Consider the following 20,959-nt stretch of genomic DNA (forward strand, 5'->3'; position numbering starts at 1 on the left):
CTTTAAATTCCACAGTGTCTTTTCTGGAAATAAATGGTATTCTCTATCATAGATCCCCTAAAATTGCCCCAATCAACACACTGATGGAGTGAGCAAGTTCATCAAAGTTGATCATCATCCCATATTGTTGTTAAGGTGTATAATGTTCTTCTGGTTCTGATCATCTCACTCAGCATCAATTCACATGTCTTTTCAAGCTTTTTATGAATTCCCATCCCTCCTGATTTCTTAAAAATAGTGTAACATCACATAAATATACCTAATTGATGGACAACCCCTCGATTTCCAATTATATGCCACTACAAACAAATTTGCGATGAATATTTTGTACATTTCGGGGTTTTTTCCCCTTTTTCATGCTCTCTTCAGGATACAGATCCAGTAGTGATATTATTGAATCAAAGAATATTTACATTTTTATTATCCTTTGGGCATAATTGCTGTCCAGAAAGGTTCAATCACCACAGTTCCATCAAAAATAATTAGTGTCCTAAATTTCCCACATTCCCTCCAAAATTGATCATTATCCTTTCTGGTCATATTGGCCAATCTGAGCGGTATGAAGTGGTACCTCAGAGATGCTTTAATTTGCATTTCTCTAATCCATAATGATTTGGAACAATTGTTCATATGACTATGGATAGCTTTGATTTCCTCATCTGCAAATTGCCTTTGCATATCCTTTGACCATTTGTCAATTGTTTTTTTTAATAAATTTGACTCAGTTCTCCATATATTTTAGAAATGAGTCCTTTAAAGGAAATACTAGTTGTAAAAATTGGTTCCCAATATATTACATTTCTTTTGATCTTGGTTAGGAGTTGAATTCTTTAATCAATTGTTCATGATTTTCATGCATGCTTCTCATTTCTTTTTTCCCATTTTTCTTCTTTTCTTTTTGTTTTAAAATTCTTTTTTAAGCTTTTCTATGTTTTTTTTGGATTTGAGTCCAATTCTTTGGGAAATTTTTCACTGTTTTCCTCTTTTGAGGTGATGTTCTTGTCACCTCTATCTGTATAGTAGCTTTCTATGATTAGTGCTCTTTTAGTTTTTTGGTTCATTTTGATTAAACTTTGTTCCTGGGGTAAAGGGAATATAGACCCAAGCTTTTTGAGCTGGGGTTGTGGTCTGATCCCTTCTTATTGCTGGCCAAGATTTTGCCTATGCAAGCCAGGCATTGCCTTTGCAGAGGTTTGTTTCCTCCATTATGTCCAGACTCTGCCTATGAAGTGGTTTGTTCCCAACCCATTCCTTTTTTTGCCCTAGTTTTTCCCAGGGTTCAGACTTTGTTTGGGGTTCAGACCCTCCCTGTTGGCTTGCTATCTAACTAGCAGGAACTATGTTGCTGTCCAGCTGCCCTGAGTTAGTGGCTAAAAGTATTCCTTTGGTTTTCCCACCTAACTGAGTTTTAATTCTCTCCCCCCCAAAAAAGAGACAGACCTTCACTGAAGATCCTCCAAAAAGTCTACAGTTGAACACTTGTTTCAATCTTGTATTTTTCAGTAATCTATGTAGGGGCTTGATTTAACAATATGTAGGGAAAAGTTCTGGGAGCACCATCTTGACTCTGCTCTCCCATAATTGTATTTCAGGATGATTGTTTCCTCTGTAGTTCTGTGTATGTATGTTTTATACAAATAAAAGCATTACTCTGAAGTGAGCAGAACCAGGAGATATTATATACATTAACAGCAATACTGTGAGAGAATCAACTTTGATGAACTCAATTTCTCTCAGCATTTCAGTAATCAAGGACACTCCTAAAAGACTGTGATGGAAAACGCCATCCACATCCAGAGAAAGCACTGTGGAGTCTGAATTCAGAACAAAGCACACTATTTTTCTTTTATGCTTTTTCTCTCTCAGTTTTTTTTTAGTTCTGATTCTTCTTTTACAACATGACTAATATGGGAATATTTTAAGCATGATTATTAATATATAACTTAGATTGCTCACAATCATGGGGAAGGTAAGAGAAGAAAGTAGGTATAAAAAGAAACTCAGAAGCTTACAAAAATGAAAGTTAAAACCTTTTTCATGTATAAAATACTAAAAAGAAGCATTACTGTTAAAAGGATCTATAGACTTTTCAAGACTGCCAAAATAGTACGCAAAAAGGTTAAGAACTCCATACATTCAGAATCATGCTTAGTTCTTCAAAGGGTCTCTAAGCCTAGAGGAAAAGGAATTAAATATGGTAATAGCTTCAAGGGTAGCTAGGTGGCACAGTGGATAAAGTACTAAGCTTAAAAGTTAGGAAGACTCATCTTTCTTGAGTTCAAATCTGACTAGCTGTGTGACCCTGGGCAAGTCATGTCATCCTATTTGCCTCAGTTTCCCCCTTGTAAAATGAGCTGGGTGAAGGATATGACAAGTCATCTTTGCCAAGAAAACACCAAATGAAGTCATGAAGAGTTGAACGTAAGTGATTGGTAGTAGCTTAAAGGAACATAATTGAAGTTAATAGGAACAGAATAGCAGCAGGAACATTTGAAAAATGAAAGAAACAGAGCAATTTGCTCCTAGGAGCAAGAACAGCTAATCAACCATGGCTACATAATGTGAAAGTTACCCATGAAAAAAGTGGAAAATTTACTCAAAGATTGAAATATCTTATCCACATGACATTATGCAGATGACAAAATCAGTGTTTCATTCTTCAATTGGGCATACTAGTGGAGGTAAGAAGAGAATTTAAGGACTGAAGAAAGTAATAGATGCCATAAACCATTAACTAAAGTTCCTCAAATTTGGACGCATACCAAAAATATCTTTTTTTTAAGCTTAAAAACTAGTTTAAGCATAAGAATTGAGAATAAATAAATAAATAAATAAAGATGTGACTCCTCTTTCAGGATTTACTAAAGTGCCTCTGAATTGGGTATTTACTGTTTTAATAAGTTCTATTTATTTTTCTTTTCCAGAATTTCTGAGATCTCAATGGAAGTAGCTGAAGAAGGAGCTATATCAGCATTAAGTCCACAAGCTCACTTGATTGAAAAATGTGACTGTCCTCCAGGTTATTCTGGTTTCTCCTGTGAGGTATTCTAGCTTCCTTCTGAATGACTTGTCCTTAATAGTTATTAATTCTATTCTGTTCACTTAGTGAGCTGAAAACTTGCCTTTCTCACTTCACTTAAATCAAACTTATTTCCTTGCAAATGTCTAACTTCATTTCCTTTGATCCTTTCTGAACAGTATAAACCTTGGAAGTTGAGGGAGGAGAAAAAAGAAAGAGGTAGGAGGCCAGATTGATATTAAATGAAACCTGCTAATAGAAACCACAGGTGAATAGAAAAGATTTTGACAAAGTTTAAAAGGATTGTAAAAAAGAGATGTGTGGTTTCTTAAAAAATAAAATCTAATTACTCTAACTAGTCTATTATCTCAAAATCACTCTCAAAAGATCTGGAAAATTCTAAAGCATAAATTATATGCACAGTGTGTAACTATAATAGAGAATAATGATTTTTAGAGTCTGAAGGCATTTTTAGAGGCCATCATTGTCTCCTTTTCATTTTATAGATAAGGAAATAGAATACTAGAGGTTAAGCAACTTGTATAAAGTCATGCAATTACTAAATATCAAAGGGAGAATTTGAACTCAGATCTTCCTAACTCCAAGACAAGTGCCTTAATCATTATACTACACCACATTTTTTTGAAAAATTACACATCTTGAGATTTATGTATTCTTATCCTTAAAATACATAACCTTGAAAGGTTATGCCTTTAGCCATCAAGGTTACCAATAGTTAAAACATTTTTCAGATACTTCTCAGTATGCACGATATATTAATTTCAACATCCTCAGGGAGGATCTTCATAATTTCATTTATAAGATTTTGAAAGGATCTTGGAGGATATCTAGCTCAACCTTGATCATTCTGCAGATAAACCACATTTGATTCAAAGAGTGACTTGCCCAAACTCTGACTTTAAAAGGCATTGTTGGAATTTGAACCTAGATCCTATTTCTCCAAAACTGGCATTTGGGGGGTTTGATATGTGAAAATCAACAGAAATTCCATAATGAACAGAGTTGGATAAAAAAGGGTCATCATGAAAGGAGCAAAGGAATTTAAGAATACCTCAAAGGACCAAATTTTATCAATTGATGAAGTATTTTTTAAGCCTATAAATTAAACTGAGACAGGATAATTTTTTTAAATTTCAAAGTGAGATTATAATAAAATTTTTTCATCATTTGACATACCTGTTTCACCTAATGAAAATTATGATGATAATGATGATGATGATGATGATGATGATGATGATGATGAAATGTCAGTATAATACCGAATGGGATCAGAAAGCAAGGTGCCATTCTAAAATAATTGCACTGATTTTCTTCTGTAATGTATGTTCTAAAGGGAAGAGTAGTTCTGAAACTGTTTTGAGCAGTAATGGCTTCATTAGGGCTAGTGCACAACTTCCTAAAGAATCTTAAAACTATAAGAAATCCTAGCCCTAGGATTAAGGTCTTGTCCTGATTTTGTGTTCTATCATCAAAAAGAAGCCCTGATCATTGGGTATTCAACATTCTAATGTGGGCAAATTGATGGTTCTCATTCCCTCTTCCCCTTCTTCAGTCAGCATCTGCTGAAACAAAAATCTTCAACTCCTCCTATTACTCATAATTCTCCACAAGGCTGTTGCTGAGCATAGTCAAACCATGTCACTTCCCCCACTCAAGAAGAAGCATTATTGAATCCCCATTGACTGTAAAAATGCAAACTCCTCTGTTTAGAATTTAAAGCCATTAATATATAATATCTGGTTCCATCATAGCTTTCTAGATAATTTTTGCTTTACCCTTTCCTTCCCAGCACACATACAAACACACAGAGCTTAATGGGATCATGATATTCACTGGAGTGTGGGAGCATGTACAAGCATTTATGCACATGCATATACACAAAAAATTAGTAACATTCACCTTTCATTTGTGATAGTCTAATCTTTTTTCTTTTTATGTTAATTGGTATGATTCTATATCATGCCAATTAGCACAGCATTAGGTGAAAGTCAGAATACCCAAAACATGTTTTAGATAGAGATCTTGTGATTTTCTTTATCACATTTAACATTGAATTAAAGTGTTCAAATACAGGCCATTAACTATCTTTGTGATTTTGAGGGCACCAGCTCCTCTCTCTGTGTCTCAGTTTCCTTATCTATAAAATGAGGGGATTGGACTAGATGATCCAGCTCTTGTTAAACTTATTTCAGAAAGTGGTAAAAGCTGACCTTCAAAGCCCTTGCAGAGGTAATACTATTTTATTTGTGTTAGATTTCCTTCCCTGAATTTATGTAAAAATAATATGTAAAGCAAAAAAAAAAATGATAGCCAGAGTTGCAGATTCTCATAATGATCTTTGCCTACTCTTCTGAGATCTTCAATTTTAGAAGTCCATATTACCAAGATAGGTTTTGATTTTTTTCTCAGGAGGATTTACTGAAACATACTATCTCAATAATTTTTGTAATTTTTTCATAACCACAAGACTATATAAATCAACAAAAAGCAAAAACAAAAGACACATGATGATTAGTGGAGAGAGAAGGCATACACAGGAGAGAGTCATCTTGTATTAATGATCATTTGATTACCCCTTTCATGTAAACCTATGTTTTACAGATAATAATTTCAGGAATTTCTTAATTATGTTATTCCTGGGATAAAGACCTGTCTCCATAATAATACACCTGAGCTTTTTTTTTCTCTGATCCATTGCCTCTATACTTTTATGATTCTTATTTATAATTTATCTTGATTCTAAAGAGTAATTATCAAGGCATAAAATATAGTCATCAAAGCAAGGGCTAAAATAGTTCTGAAATAGTACAGACTATTTTGAGAGCATATGCTGTGGGTCATGAATACATTTACCAATATTTTTATTCAATTCATTACCTTTTAAAGGCATCATCATTCCTATACTATTCATTTCATTTTCATGAACAAGAATTATCTGTAAGGTAGGGAGATTAAGGGTTAGGATCATAGGACTTAAAGAGGAATGGAACTCAGAGAGCCATCCAACTCAAATCATCCTTCCCACCTTTCCTTTCACATCTTTCCCTTCCCCCCCATTTTACAGGTGAAGAAGCAGAAGCCCAAAGAGATTGAGAGATGTGCCCAAAGTCACATTAATTGTCAATAGTAGAATCAGGATTTAAATTCTAATCTCTGGGTCCAAAATTAATATTTTTTCTATTCCACCACACTAGCTATCTTTTTCAAGTCATAAAGAAAAATTCAGGCAACTATCAATTGGCTTGGCTGGACATTCTCTGAGTAGATAAAAAGATTATAGCCTTCTTTTTGTTTTTTTTTTTATTTTTGCAAGACAATGAGGTTAAGTGACTTGCCTAAGGCCACACAGCTAAATAAGTACTCATTGTCTGAGACTGGATTTGAACTCAAATGCTCCTGAGTGCTCTATCCATTGCACCACTTAGCTGTCCAGATAATATCCTTCAAAACAGAAAAAATATCTACTAGTATAGATAGTTTGAACCTACAGTATGAAATCATGTGCAAATTTTTACACTTCTCTCTAATATAAAGACCATTTTACTATACCATAACTTTCATTAAAATACCAGTTACCATCTTCTCAATCTGTGTTGTTACCTTTACCATGCAATTAAAGAAATTTTTAGTGACTTCCATTCTTTTTTTATTGTTAAATTTATTTTTTTGTTCTCATTTTGTACAAATGTTTTTTACATTAATAAAATATTCTTGTTTACAAGTAAACAAAATACCCCTCCCCCCATGAATATAGATAGACTTGCTTGGGCGAAAAAAGTAAAGGGGAGAGAAAAAAAATTAAAATTATAAAAAATAATAGTAATAATTGTAGGTATGGCCAGGTGGTGCAATGGATGAAGCACCAGCCCTGGAGCCATGAGCACCCAAGTCCATATCCAGCCTCGTAAACCCAATAATCACCCAGCCATGTGACATGCAAGCCACCCGATCCCCACTGCCCTGCAAAAACCAAAAAGAAGAAAAAAAAAAGACCAAAATAAAATAAAATAGTAATAATAGTAGGGGTGGCTGGGTGGCAGACAGAGCATTGGCTCTTGAGCCAGGAGCACCTGGGTCCAAATCCAGCCCCAGACACCCAAAGATCACCCTGCTATGGCCCTAGGCAGGCCACCCAGCCCCACTTGCCCTGCACCCTCCCCCAAATAATAATAACAAAAAATGTGCTTCACCCTTTGTTCCAACACCAACAACTCTGTCACGGGTGGATCACATTCTTTATGATAAGTCCATCACAAAAGTTACTTCCATATTTTTCCAAAGTTGCCATTGCTGATCGCAACTCCCTCCTTTCTTATTTCTCCACTACCATGTACTCTATTTTCTCTCTCCTTTCACTCTGACTCTGCTGTAGGGTCGCTGAGTGACACAGCAGACAGATCCCTGGTACTGGGGCCAAGAAGCACTGAGCCCCCATACCACCCCTTAGGCCCAGAATCCACCTGGCCCTGTGGTCCTGGGCAGGCCATCCAATCCCAGCCCCTTACATGAAGTAAGAAAGAAAATGTGTTATATCTGACCACTCTCCCCCCATGGTCCATCTTCTCCTCCTTTAGTCACATCCCCACCCCTTCCCCCTGCTCCCCCCTCCTTACTCCAGTTGTCTATACCCCATTGAGTATATTTGCTGTTTCCTCTCCTAGCCATCTCTGATGAGAGCAAAGGTTCCCTCATTCCCCCTTGCCCCCCCTTCCATATCATTGCAATAGCTCATTGTAATTAAAAAAATCTTATTATGTGAAATATCTTGGACTATTCCCCCTCTCCTTTTTCTTTCTCCCATTCCATTTCCCTTTTTTTCTATTGACTCCATTTGTACACCATATTTTATCTTCGAATTTAGCTTTGTCCTGTGCTTCAACTATAAAAGCTCCCTCTACCTGCTCTATTAACTGAGAAGGTTCATATGAATATTATCAGTATCATTTTTCTATACATGCAGTTCATCCTCATTAAGTCCCTCATATTACCCCCCTCTCCTCCAATCTCCATGTTCACCTGAGTCCTGTATCTGAAGATCAAACCTTCTGTTCAGCTCTGGCCATTCCAAAAGGAACATTTGAAATTCCCCTGGTTCATTGAAAGTCCATCTTTTTCCCTGGAAGAGGACATTCAGCCTTGCTGGGTAGTTCATTCTTGGCTCATTCTAAGCTCTTTTGCCTTCTGGTATATTATATTCCAAGCCCTACGAGCTTCCAATGTAGTTGCTGCTAAGTCCTGTGTGATCTTGACTGCAGCTCCACGATATTTGAACTGTGTCCTTCTGGCTGCTTGTAATATTTTCTCTTTGACTTGGGAGTTCTGGAACTTGGCTATAATATTCCTAGGGGTTGGTTTTTTGGGATCTCTTTCTCAGGGGGATAGGTGGATTCTCTCATTTCTATTTTGCCCTCTGCTTCTAGAATATCAGGGCAATTTTCCTGTAGTAATTCTTTGAAAATGATGTCAAGGCTCTTTTCCTGATCATGACTTTCAGGTATTCCAATAATTTTTAAATTATCTTTCCTAAGTCTGTTTTCCATATCAGTTGTTTTTTCAATGAGATGTTTCACATTTTCTTCTAATTTTTCATTTTTTTGGTTTTGAAGTATTGATTCCTGATTTCTGGTAAATTCATCAATCTCCCTGGATTCTATTCTTTGTCTGAAGGATTTGTTCTCCTCAGAGAGTTTTCTTATCTCTTTTTCCATCTGGCCAATTTTGCTTTTTAAAGCGTTCTTCTCCTCAATAACTTTTTGAACTGTTTTATCCATTTGACCTAAGCTGGTTTTTAGCATGCTATTTTCTTCAGAATTTTTTTTGATTTCCTTGACTAAGCTGCTGACTTCATTTTCATGTTTTTCCTGCATTTCTCTCCTTTCTTTTCCCAGTTTTTCTTCCAACTCCCTCATTTGATTTTCAAAATCTTTTTTGAGCTCTGTCATAGCCTGAGCCCAATTTCTGTTTTTCTTGGGGTCTTTAGATGCAAGAGTTTGTGCCTCCTCATCTTCAGACTGAATATTTTGATCTTTCTTGGGCTCATGTGCAAAATATTTCTCAATAGTCTTCCTCTTATTTCTCTGCTTGCTCATTTTCCCAGCCTTGGCCTGGTTTTGGGGGTGCTTCCTGAGCTCTTGGGACACCCCTACAAGGGTTTCAGTGTGTGAGGCTCTGTCCTCCCTCCTGGTCTGTGAATGATCATAAGCTCCCCCCTCTGCCATGGGGCACCAAGGTGGGGGGGCCCTGTTGTTCTATGGGCAGGCCTAGACTGGGATCTGGATCGGAATGTGGTCAGAGCCCCAGAGTCCTGTTCCAGAGGCAGAGGACAATTTCTCTCTCTTCACTCCCCTCCCTCAGCTCAATGGGCTCATGCCCTGTAGGCTCCTGCTTACCGGCTCCACCTGCTTCTGTTTCTGGGTCTGGGCTGCCAAGCTGCTAGCTGTGTGCCCTGAGGGCTGGGCTCCACGTGCTCACTCTGGCAGAGGTCCCCCACTGTTCCCCACTTTGTGCCCGGTGCTCCCTGGGGTGCAACTTAGGAGACTCCCCTGCTGCTGTGAGCCGCGGCTCCCAGTCCCCTGGGGCTGCCTCCGGGAGGCTGAAGTTCTTTCACTCCATCCCGCCACCCCTCCAACCCCAGGGAGCAGAGCCTTTCTGCTCTTTTCCAGGTTACCTTGAGTAGGAGAACTGCCTCACTGGGTCCCTTTGTGGGTTCTGTCTCTCGAAAGTTTAGTTAGAGTCCTTAGCTTATGAGTTTTATCAGAGAGCTCCTAAGACTTGATCCCTTCATGTCGCCATCTTGGCTCTATGACTTCCATTCTTATAGAATGAAAATATTTGGTCTCTAATTCTTTTTGAAGCTCATTATGATGTCTATTTATAGAATAATAAGACTCTGATCACATTGGTTTCTTGATGGAATCACTAATTCTAAGATATTGTTCAGTTGATTATCCAGAGGATGGCTTGAACAATGACATGAACAATTCTCCACAGTACACTGTGGCATGGGAGGTGACCCATCATTTTCAAAGACTATATGCCACAGGAGTTTGAACTTTGACATATTCAACAAGCCAGAGAACTTTCAACCAAAGGTCCAGTTAGGAACTGTATTTCTATTAAACTCAAGATTAACTTAGTTCATTTCAAAGCTGCTTCCCCACCAGAAGACTGCTCATAGGGTAAAAGGTTTTGATTTTTGTTTTTGTTTTGTTTTCTACAACAATTTTACAGAAGACATTGAATGAAGTATGACAGGGTTGTGTCTTATCCATGGAGGAGTTATAACTAGACCAAAAAAAAATCATAGATCTTTGAAATATTGAAGTAAAATGGAATTCACAAATCCTTTCCAAACTCCTTTCTCATTAATAATCTTACCCTGTTTTCTCCAATCAAGCCTTCTATTGATATAGAGAAACAGAATGATGTGAATTTCATTTTCTTTTCTTTGTAACTGCTACAAATTATTTTGGGGGAGCCATTTCAGGTTAAATGACTTGCCCAGAATCCACAAAACTAACAAGTGTCTGAGGTCAGATTTGAATTCATTTCCTCTTGACTCCAAGGCTCCCTGCATCATCTAGTGTCCTACATTGCCTACCCTAAGAATTTTAACAGGGGCAGCTAGGTGGCAGAGTGGATAAAGCACTGGCTCTGGAGTTAGGAGTACCTGGGTTCAAATCCGGTCTCAGGTCTCAGACACTTAATAATTACCTAGCTTTGTGGCCTTGGGCAAGCCACTTAACCCCATCTGCCTTGCAAAAACCTAAAAAAAAAGAATTTTAACAAATAATATCTTTTGTTTAAATGTTTTATCTCTTATTATTAAATAATAAAAGTTTTATTTATTAAATAAATAAATCTTATTTAAATAAGTACTTTTAATATGTTGGAAATGGTCCCAAGATTACACAACCTGCAACACAAATGATTCCCAAATATCCCACTTTGATCAAGATGTTGACTGGTGGGTTGTGATCCCAGAAGGCAACTTGTGAGAAACAATGGTGGTAGTGCCATGAGATAGTTTAAAAAGAATGGAGGCTCTTAGATGAGATTAGGCTATCTTTTCTACCACCAAGTAAGAAGGACTGCCTCTTCCTTTTCCACATGTATAGGATTAAATATTTGGAGCTGGAAAAAACATCAGACCATCTAGTTCATCTCCTTCATTTTATAGATCCATAAACTAAGGTCAAATGAAATCAAATGATTTTCAAGAGATCCCACACTTAGTAGGTAGCAAGGTGAATATTTGAACCCTGGTGTTCCAACTCCAAATCTAAGATTCTTTCCTGTATGCCTCACTGCCTTTGTTATCACAGTGTCATGACCTATATGAGGTGTTTGGTAAACCTCAAAGCTGTTAGACTTTTTTTCATCTCCTTTCCTTTGCAAAGTTGCCCTTTATATTCATTTTAGATGGACTGTAGTAGGCAGGAAAGAGTACAGGACTTTAAACCAAAAGACTAAGTCGATAATTCCAACTCTCTCTTTGTATGAACTGTGGCACTTTAGTCAAATATCTGCAAAATGAAGATATATGAAGATAGTAATGCATAGTTACTGGGAAGTTGGGAGGAGAGCTCTGAAAACTGCAATGCAGTAAGTAGGTATGATGATTTTGAACCGATTTCACATATAAAAAAATGTTCCAGTGTGATTTGCCTCAGGCCATGTACCTTTAAGGATCAGTCCTGAGCCCTAAACACCCTTAAGGACACTAATTTTTAACCTCATATTTTTAGCATCCCTTTGAAAAGATCTAAGAAAGCAAAGACTCACATTCCTTAGTCCTTCTTTTCTCAGAAATCAGGATTGAATTTGTCATCAGAATGTGAGGGAAGAACAGTGCTAGGGCTTAGGAAAACTTTCCCCAATTTTTTTATGTCTCCCTCAGCTTCTTCTCCCCACTTTGAAAGGAGTTGTTCATAAGGCTGTTTGTTCATAAGAGTTATCATCAGCATGTGTGAGATAAACAACAGGGCAGTTTCAACACATTAATAAATAAAAGGGAGTTGGTGCCATTATGCTCCATCTCCAATCCCCACTGGGAATATGATTTTGTCAGTGTTCTTTCTTCAACATTTCAAAAGATATAGCATTTAATTGATGTTGGTGCCCCCTTAATGAATAATAATTACATACTATATATAATTTAATGTATATAATAAATGATATATCAGATATTATATATAAATAATTATATATTCATATGTGGCTTGCTATGACTAAAACCTGATGAGGTGTTAGCCCTCCTTCCACTGTAGAACCCCTTGAGTGGGCTGGTTGTTAAAAAGTAGGCAAAGGCCTTCTGGCATTGTCATCTAGGTGAAGCAGTGAATAGAATGAACTTAAAATCAGCAAATTTGAACCTTACTAGGGACACATTAGTTCTATGATTCTGACTAGGGACACTTACTAATTTTATGATCTGAACAAGTCACTTGAACCTTAAAGGTTCTCATTTGAAAAATGAAGAAGATAATCACATCTACTTCACAGAATTATAAGGATCAAATAGATGCAAAGTATTTTGAAAACTTTAGAGAGCTATATAAGTGTTATTTTTTTATCATTATTATTATAAGCAGCAGCAGCATCCTAGTTCTGAATCTTGGTTCTGACACTTATTAGCCTTACGATACTAGACAAATCATTTAGCCTAACAGAGCCTTAATTGCTTTATCTATAAAACGGAAATAGTATCTTCCTCCTTCTCAAGGATGTCATGAGGAAAGCATTTGATAAATCTGAAAACACTACAGAAATGTACATTGGCGTGTATCACTGGAAACCTTAGCCTCTGGATTTTCTTTTGTCTTCTATTAACAGAGTTTTTACAAATCTATGGTATGATCAAATGTCCAAGTTGGATTTTTGACAGACTTGCTGTAATACAAATTTCTCTATCATTATTATGACAGCTTGGACTCAATTTACAGAATTCAAATCTCTTTCCTACTTTAATTATATAATATTCTATCTGTACTTCCCTTCTCAGTGTGAAGTACCAATTTGAACTGATTTTTTTTTTATCTCAATCCTTTCCATCACTATATTATTAACTCTTCCAAATCACTCTTGTGGTTTTCCCCACTCCTCATGAAAGACCGTATGCACACATAGTCAGACTCTTTTTGATTGAGGCCATAAATGGGGTTGGGAATTAATTCTCTTTTACAGGTGCGATGATGATGGACCATCAAAAATAATAACTTACATTTCTGTCACTTTAATATATATATATATATATGAAGCCCTTTGTATGCATTATGTCATTTGACATAATAGTCCTGATGAGGAGTTCTTAGTATTATCCCAGCTTTATAGAGAGAGGGAAACTGGCGCTTAGAGAGGTCAAATAACCTTTCTCCAGGAACCCAAAGCTTGTAAATAATGAGGAAAACTTTGACCTTAAGTCTTCCCTCTCCTACTCCTTAATTCCATCCACTTAACCTGTGCAGGACCCTAAGGATGGAACCCAGCATCCATTTTTGAACCTCACATTCAGTTTCACTCTCAATTCAATGGTCACTCTCTGTTTTTTGAAGAGACTAGTCTTTCTACCTCAGCCATGCTGGAAATACAAGGATTAATATCACTCTGACTGGTATAAGAACTTTGACCTGCTCTGTTTCTGATCCTGACCAGTTTGCCCCATTCTCTCCAATACCAGGGGCTCACAACATTTCTGCTGGGGTTAGTGAGGATACCTAGCCCAATACATTTCAGAACAATGGAACTCCACCTACCAGCCCTCCCAGGTTAATGCTCATTCTCTAAAGGGCTGAACAGGCTACATTTTGAAATTCTTAAAGACAGCTGGGCTTTATTTCATATTCAAGCTTGACTATTATAAAGCTAAATTTTCCTGTATAAGAAAATAACACAAAGAGAAAAGTGAGCATTGCCTTAAATTTTCTAGATAGAGTTTACATAAATGGGTGCTTGTGTCTTCTGATGGGAGGTGATAATTCAGACTACAGTACTACTTCTTACTCCTAGTCTTCACCAGCTTCTCTGAAGTCAAGGCATCGCTTCAACTTCATTAGAATTTTTCTAAACTGTGATAAAAGTAGAGACTCCTAACTGAGTGTTTGAGGTGATTTAACATTAACTAAATCAAAATGTACAAGGATAATACTGACTATTGATTTCTTTTCCCCTTTCTAAGAAAACTCAGGACGATATCTTCAAATATTCACTCTTCTCTGCTCTTCTAATCCAGAACCAAATCTATGCCTATTTTTGATGCATTGGGTGTCCTACCTAGTGCTTATTCCATTATTTTTTTTCTTTTTTTAGCCTAGCAATCATTTTCTACTTTGTAATGGACTCATAAATTACACCCTATAAATAAGGGAAACAAGTCAGCCAAGATGCTGAAACCTAAAGCTATCAGAGAGAGACCTAAAGCTGGTCTTGAAAGCTTTGCTTCTCCCATCTCAAACTATTGACTTGTGAATCAAATGATGGCTAATGAATGTGGCAGCTTTAGCATATTATGAGTGGATAAACCATGGACAACAAGCTTGTTCCTCATCACCCATTCAGAATTGTGAGCCTTCAGAAAGCTCTGTAGACACATTGATAAATTTACATAATAAAACCCAAATGAAGACAGAAGACTTGATTTTGCATATGTCAGCTTTGCCAGCAGTTTTCCATTTACTCTCAGATTTTTATTGCTGAGTGAAAAAATACATCAGGGATAGATAAATTTTATTTGGAACCTAATAGTCCCAAGACACATAGTGCTTTTATTATTTGAAATCCCTTACTTTTATAGTTTTTAAATTATCACCATATAAATAATGCAACTATGAAGATGTGTGTGTATGTGTGTCTGCATGCTTAGAATCATTGGACATTTGTTTGTTATCCATCAGGAAATATAGACAGATATTAGCATGTCATATCTAAGAAAACATGGTAAGGGACAAGGGCAATCCAATTCTCCTTTCTTAATCTATGATACAATTTTATTTAAAAATAAAGTTCTTTCTCAAGAAAATGACACATACTTAAACCCATAGCTTGTGAGCCTAAGTATTCTGTGTCTAAATGAAAGGTTTGGGGGGGGGTCTGAAATATTACCCAGCTGGAGCCTCTCTTGTACTCTGGGGATCTTTGCTGCAGCACATGTTATGATTTGAAATTGGTTCTAGTATTTATAAAGAATATTGCCTATAGTGCAGCTAGAGGTATGTCATTCTTTTCATAAGCTAGAGAACCCAGAGTCTTCTAAAATGTGCTTCTCTTATCTTTCCCTGCCTAACTGACTTTCTTTCCCTGCAGGCCTGCAAGCCAGGATTTTATAGATTGCCTTCTGAATCAGGTGGTGGGATACCTGGACCAAGCCTGGGCACCTGTGTTCCCTGTCAGTGTAATGGACATAGCGATACATGTGACCCTGAAAGCTCCATATGTCAGGTACTAATCTATGAACTCTATCTGCTTACACTGTCATTTTTTCTCCATAAATGATATTTCTGCCAACCAAGTCAACATCAGGGAACACAAATTTAATCTTATTTTTGTTTAAGGAAGGATGCAGTCAAGGACATTTGGTTTAAAAAGTGACTTCTCCTGCCTAAATGATTGTCCCCTGTTGATTTTCATGCATTAAGAATTCCAAATACATAACTATTTTTGTGATATATTCCTGTATTCAGTGGGAAAATAATGGCTTGCACCAAAAATATACAGCTAGTGTAAACAATAATCATATTCTGCATTTTTATAACTTCAACCTTCAGGGAACTTATAACTTATTCTATAGGCATTACCTCATTTATCTTCACACCAGTCATATGAGGCAAGTAGGGGATCACTATTATTATCCACATTTAATAGCCTAGGAAATGAATGTAAGTGACGTGGGAAGAATAGAACTGTCTTTCCTGACTCTGATTTCAGTATCTTATTTGAGGATAGACCATAATAAAACTATGTACCCATCTGTAGTTAGTTTCCTATTAAATATTGTTTTTAAAAATGTAAGCGTTAAAAGGTGAATATTTAACAATTATCACATATCCAGAAAACTGGCATGTATAGTGTGTAGTGATACTCAGATTTAGATTCCGATTTCACCTTTGACAGGTAATGGCTATGTTACCTTTGTTTATTCATTTAATTTCTTAGTATCCTGACTTACTCTCAAAGATTATAAACTGAAAAACAATTGAAGGCTTGCATTGATATAGAGTTTCCCAGGAAGGAATTCTTCATCAATGAAAGCACAGATCTAGACCAAGAAAGGAAAGAAAGAAAAAATTTACCTGCCAGTTTGACATTACTGGTTCTCATACCTGGTCTTTTCCTTTTCCTTCATATGGAAATATAGGAAGAAAATAAACTTTTGAAAAATTTTGAAAAAGGAATTTGGCTTCTTTCTAATGATTAGAGGCAACCCCTCTCCCCCTATTCTTCATCCCAGCCACCAATCAATGGACAGTCCTCTGACTTGTTGGAAGTGAGCTAGAGTCTCATCTTGGAAATTGATACATTTTAAGCAGGATAGAAATACATAAAAGTACATAAATGAATTGGCATTGTTATGGTCAACAATATAACCAGAAAACCGATTACTTTCTATCAAAGAAAGTTATTTTCTTCCCAAAGCAAATATATATGGTTAAGAAGAAACTGAAGCTTGGGACAAGTACAGATTCTACAAAAGGGCCTAAAATCACAGATTTAAAGTTTACAGAGACATTCAAAAGTCATTTATTCCAATTCCTCATTTTACTAGTGAGTATCCAGAGGCAAACATGAATTAAGTTACATGACCATGACTAAACAAGTAATAAATGGCAGAGGTTGAATTTGAATCTAGGTGCTCTGACTCCAAATAAAGTCATCTTTGATTATACAATACTAGCTCCTTCCTAGAAGGCAGCTAAGTTGCACAGTACTTCCACAGTGCCAGTCAAAAAGACTCATCTTCCTGTGATCAAATCTGGAACGTCATTTTGCCCTGTTTGTCTCAGTTTCCTCATCTGTAAAATGATCTGGAAAAGGAAATGGCAACCCACTGCAGTATCTTTGCCAATAAAACCCTAAATGGACTTTAGAAGAGTCAGATACAACCTAAACAACTAAACACACTCACACACACACACACACACACACACACACACACACACACACACATACATATATAGACACACACACACACGCACATCTCTCCTACTTGAAAGCTTCAGCATATCATGTAGATCACCTCATAGTTCGGAAGAGTATAATCAGCAATGTGAAACCTCTAGTACAGTTTGTCATGCTGAAAAGTCTTCTTCTAATATGACTCTAACCCCAGACAATGTCTTCTCTGTGAAAATGAGACTACAGACAGACTTATCCCTCTCTTCAAGGAGAGACTTATCACCACCAGATGATAAATATTTTGTAAACAGCAACTCATGAAATGAAAAATAATTTAAGATGGGTTCCTTAAACTTCTAGTACAGTTGAAAGAGAAAAACAGAGCAGAGTATTAAGACACATCATTTTTACACTATCAATTAACATTAATTATTATGTGATCCATAAGTCAATATATTACAGGAAATAGAGTCATTCTGACTCTAAATGTAATCCCAAATCAAAAGAATGTGTAACTTAAAGTATGAAGGGTTAACACATTCACCTGGAGAAAAGAATTCACACATTCTGTTTGGAGAAGAAAATAAAGTAGTAGAGTTGGTTTTATCATGTATGCAAAGGCAACCAGAAATCTATTTTCATGAGACACTTGATCATCTAAATCTTTTAAGTGTTCATACTGATTTTAAACCAAAAACAATTTTTTAAAAAGCAAGATAAAAAATATTGAAAATTATTTCAGTTAATCAGTCATCTGTGGATAAATAAATTCTCTAACAAACTCAGTAAGTTCCTCCAAACTAAACAAGTATATGCTTTATTACTGAGTATCCTTTATGCAAAGGTGAAATTGAGAGGTGGTGAAAAATGTCTTGGAAAATATGGATTAGGTTAAGAAATGAAAGGGACTAAAGACAATTTTAATGTTGTTTCTCCTTAGTTCTTGAAGAAGACCAATGATATCATTAGAGTTATGTCTTGATTTGTGAGTGAATTAGACAGATGTCACAGAAACTTCACACTTTTATAGCATGACTATTTTCTTTAATAAGACTAATAAAATTCTATGATATTCACCAAAATAAAACATTCAAAAGAAAAAATTCTAATTAGTATTAATCTCTAAATGAGATGGTAATTTCCAAATCACCTCTCTGTAGTTAGGCCATAGACCTGTCTCTATCCACTTGAAAATAGAAAAAAAAGGATAAAGAAGAAATAAAGACAATAATTTCCAGTTAAAGCAACCTCAACTTGATCTAGTTAAACAAATTATTTATTTTCAAAAACCTGGAAATGGACTTAAGAAAAGACATTGATATTAACTATCACTTCTTCTACAAAAACTTGGGGTTGTTTTTTTTAACAGTTAACATTTGGTGAGTCAAATGAGCCCAGAAAACACCTCAGCAAGCATTCAATTTCCTTGTCAAGTGGAAAGAGATAAAAGTAATAGAAAGAAAATAAAAACTCCTCTATAGAGCAACAGATTTTACCTCTAATACCTACATCTCCAATATGCCACCTGAGGAAGCAGAAATAAAGAACAAAAATGAGTACACATCTAGAACAGACCAAATATAGGTAGAGGGATTTCAAGTGAGAGGTGGCACAGTTTTGAGGACATCAAGAGTTCAATTTTCAAGAAATACGAAGTGAGTGGAATGAGTGAATGAAAAAACATGTATCGAGTATTGATAATGTGCTATGCACTGTAAAAAGTTATAGGAGTAGAAATACAAAACCAAGAGCATCTCCAAGGTTGACCTTGGCAAGGAGAAAAGACTTTTTCATCAGAGACTGAAAAGAAGGAGAAAACTAGGGGCAATGTCAGGGAGGGGGGCAGGGAGAGGTTAAGATGGGAGAAGGGAATGAAGGAGGATGCCATAACAAATGATCTCAATATCTCAGTAAAGTATGAAACATGGCTCTCAGGCCAGAAGGTTAGGTGGGGTTTGCTATGCTAGACTTAGAAAAAAAGAAGAGTTGGAACAGTCACTATGGTGATAGAAAATAGATTAAGGAAAAGCAGAAGAATTCCTTCACTTTAGATCCAGTTGAGATTAGATAGCATAAAATCAAGCCCTGTCAGCTTAGTTGTATTACTTCTTTCATCCTTACTCACTGACATGACACAGAAGCAATACAAAAGGCAGAGATAGAAGTCATACAAGGTTGGGTTTTGACAAGGGTATGAACTGGGGTAGGAGAGGGAACATTCTTTCAAGAATAGAAAATAGTATAGAGTTAAATTGGTTCCCCAAGAGATTGGAAAATGGAAAAAGTATGACTACAATAGGAAACGAGAAAATAGTAGCAGTAGTGGAGAGATTGGAGGTGTGTCTGAGGATGAAAAAATAAATTTATGAGAAATAAGGAATAGAAGTGGAATGATAGATATGATTGACAAAATAATTTGAAAATTTCTGAACATGGAAATATAAGGCATGTGGATGATGACAAAAGAGTGACAATACCCATATGTAACTAATAGATAGAATAAGTAGACTTCAGGTATTAAATAAATTAAAGGGAAGTTAGGATATCTGAGGGAACATCAGAATGTTAGTCCAAGTATGATGGCAGCAGTTGGGAAAGACAGGGAGATTGTGAGCAAGGCACAGAATTCATTGAGAAAGGAGGAGAAGAGGTCTGAGAAAAATAGATAATGTTCTCCAACATGTGAATTGGATTATAAATTTAGAGAGATTGAATCTTAAAGGAGAGATTGCTGAGTGATAGTGATATAGGAAAAGCCTGGAAGTCACAGTACTCTGAATCCCCTACTAAACCACTGAGATGTGGAGAGAAGATGTAATGAATACTGAAAAAAAAAAGATCAGTGTATGAAGTAATGAGGGATGAAGAGGGTCAAAAGGAAGGAATCTAATATCAGTGAGCAAAAGAGATGTATTTTTTTAAAATTTTAAGTGTTATACTGGTAGTGTGAATCCCATAGAACACAGTGGAAGAGGCAGGGTCTGGAGTAGGACATTACAGCATAGATTGAAGTGAATGGGAGCTGATGTCTGTGCTTGGGGAAGAAGTCTTAGTTTCTGCATTCAAGGAGGATTTCAGTATCACTGATATGGTGAAAGTTAAAAAATAGGGAAAATGTGTTAACCATTGGGATTAAGCTCAAACTAGAGTATCAATAGATGAGAGGAAGTCTTATGAAGAAGATGGGTGATTAAAAATTTCAAGGTCTCCCCCCAAGTTCAGTCCCTCAAGACACATATTTTCATTTCTCTGCCACAGAGCAATAAGTGTCTCAGTGGTATCTGGAAACTTGATCTCCTGGCAGCCACAAGCACAATCTATTTTTGTCCTATGAAATCAGAAGCTCAGTCAGATAAATGAGGGACATATAGCTGTCCTGGGACATCTCAGAGCCTAGCAGGAAAGCAGGAGTTGGTATATATTTTGGGTCTTCTGAAAGCCAAGTCCATTACCAAGCTTGCATCTCATTCTCTTTTATCATACATTTCATCCTTAGCATTATGGTTGTAACATGTCAATGACATAAATGTTTTATCTACAAGTCATGATTTGCCCAATGGAGAATGCCATGCTCACTTTCCCTCTGAAAGTCAATGTGAAGGAGACGTGTCAAGAAATGATTTATATGTTGTTTTTGTACACTTAACCAGGAGAGCTGATAAAGTTAACCAAGTTGGTATGTGGAGAATGTCTTAAAAGATTGACTGTCCTGTAAAGTTTAACAGCATTCACTCATCCCAGGAGAGAATGATGAAAAAAGTTGTAGATACAGGAAAGAAGCATTTATTGCAATAGCACCATATTCCCATT

At 36.4% G+C, this 20,959-nt stretch overlaps 1 protein-coding gene across 5 annotated transcripts in view; it reads left to right on the top strand.

Moving 5' to 3' along the window:
- The window catches only part of LAMA2 (laminin subunit alpha 2), an 811,978-nt gene that overhangs the window by 585,246 nt on the left and 205,773 nt on the right, over positions 1-20,959 (top strand). For all 5 annotated transcript variants that reach the window (XM_074187557.1, XM_074187558.1, XM_074187559.1 and 2 more), the window contains 2 exons: positions 2,925-3,042; positions 15,341-15,475. In XM_074187557.1, coding sequence (XP_074043658.1) covers positions 2,925-3,042; positions 15,341-15,475 — 253 coding nt within the window. The remainder of the gene's footprint in view (positions 1-2,924; positions 3,043-15,340; positions 15,476-20,959) is intronic.

The sequence above is a fragment of the Macrotis lagotis genome, chromosome 5, assembly GCF_037893015.1.
Source record: "Macrotis lagotis isolate mMagLag1 chromosome 5, bilby.v1.9.chrom.fasta, whole genome shotgun sequence".
In the NCBI taxonomy this organism is placed as follows: domain Eukaryota; kingdom Metazoa; phylum Chordata; class Mammalia; order Peramelemorphia; family Peramelidae; genus Macrotis; species Macrotis lagotis.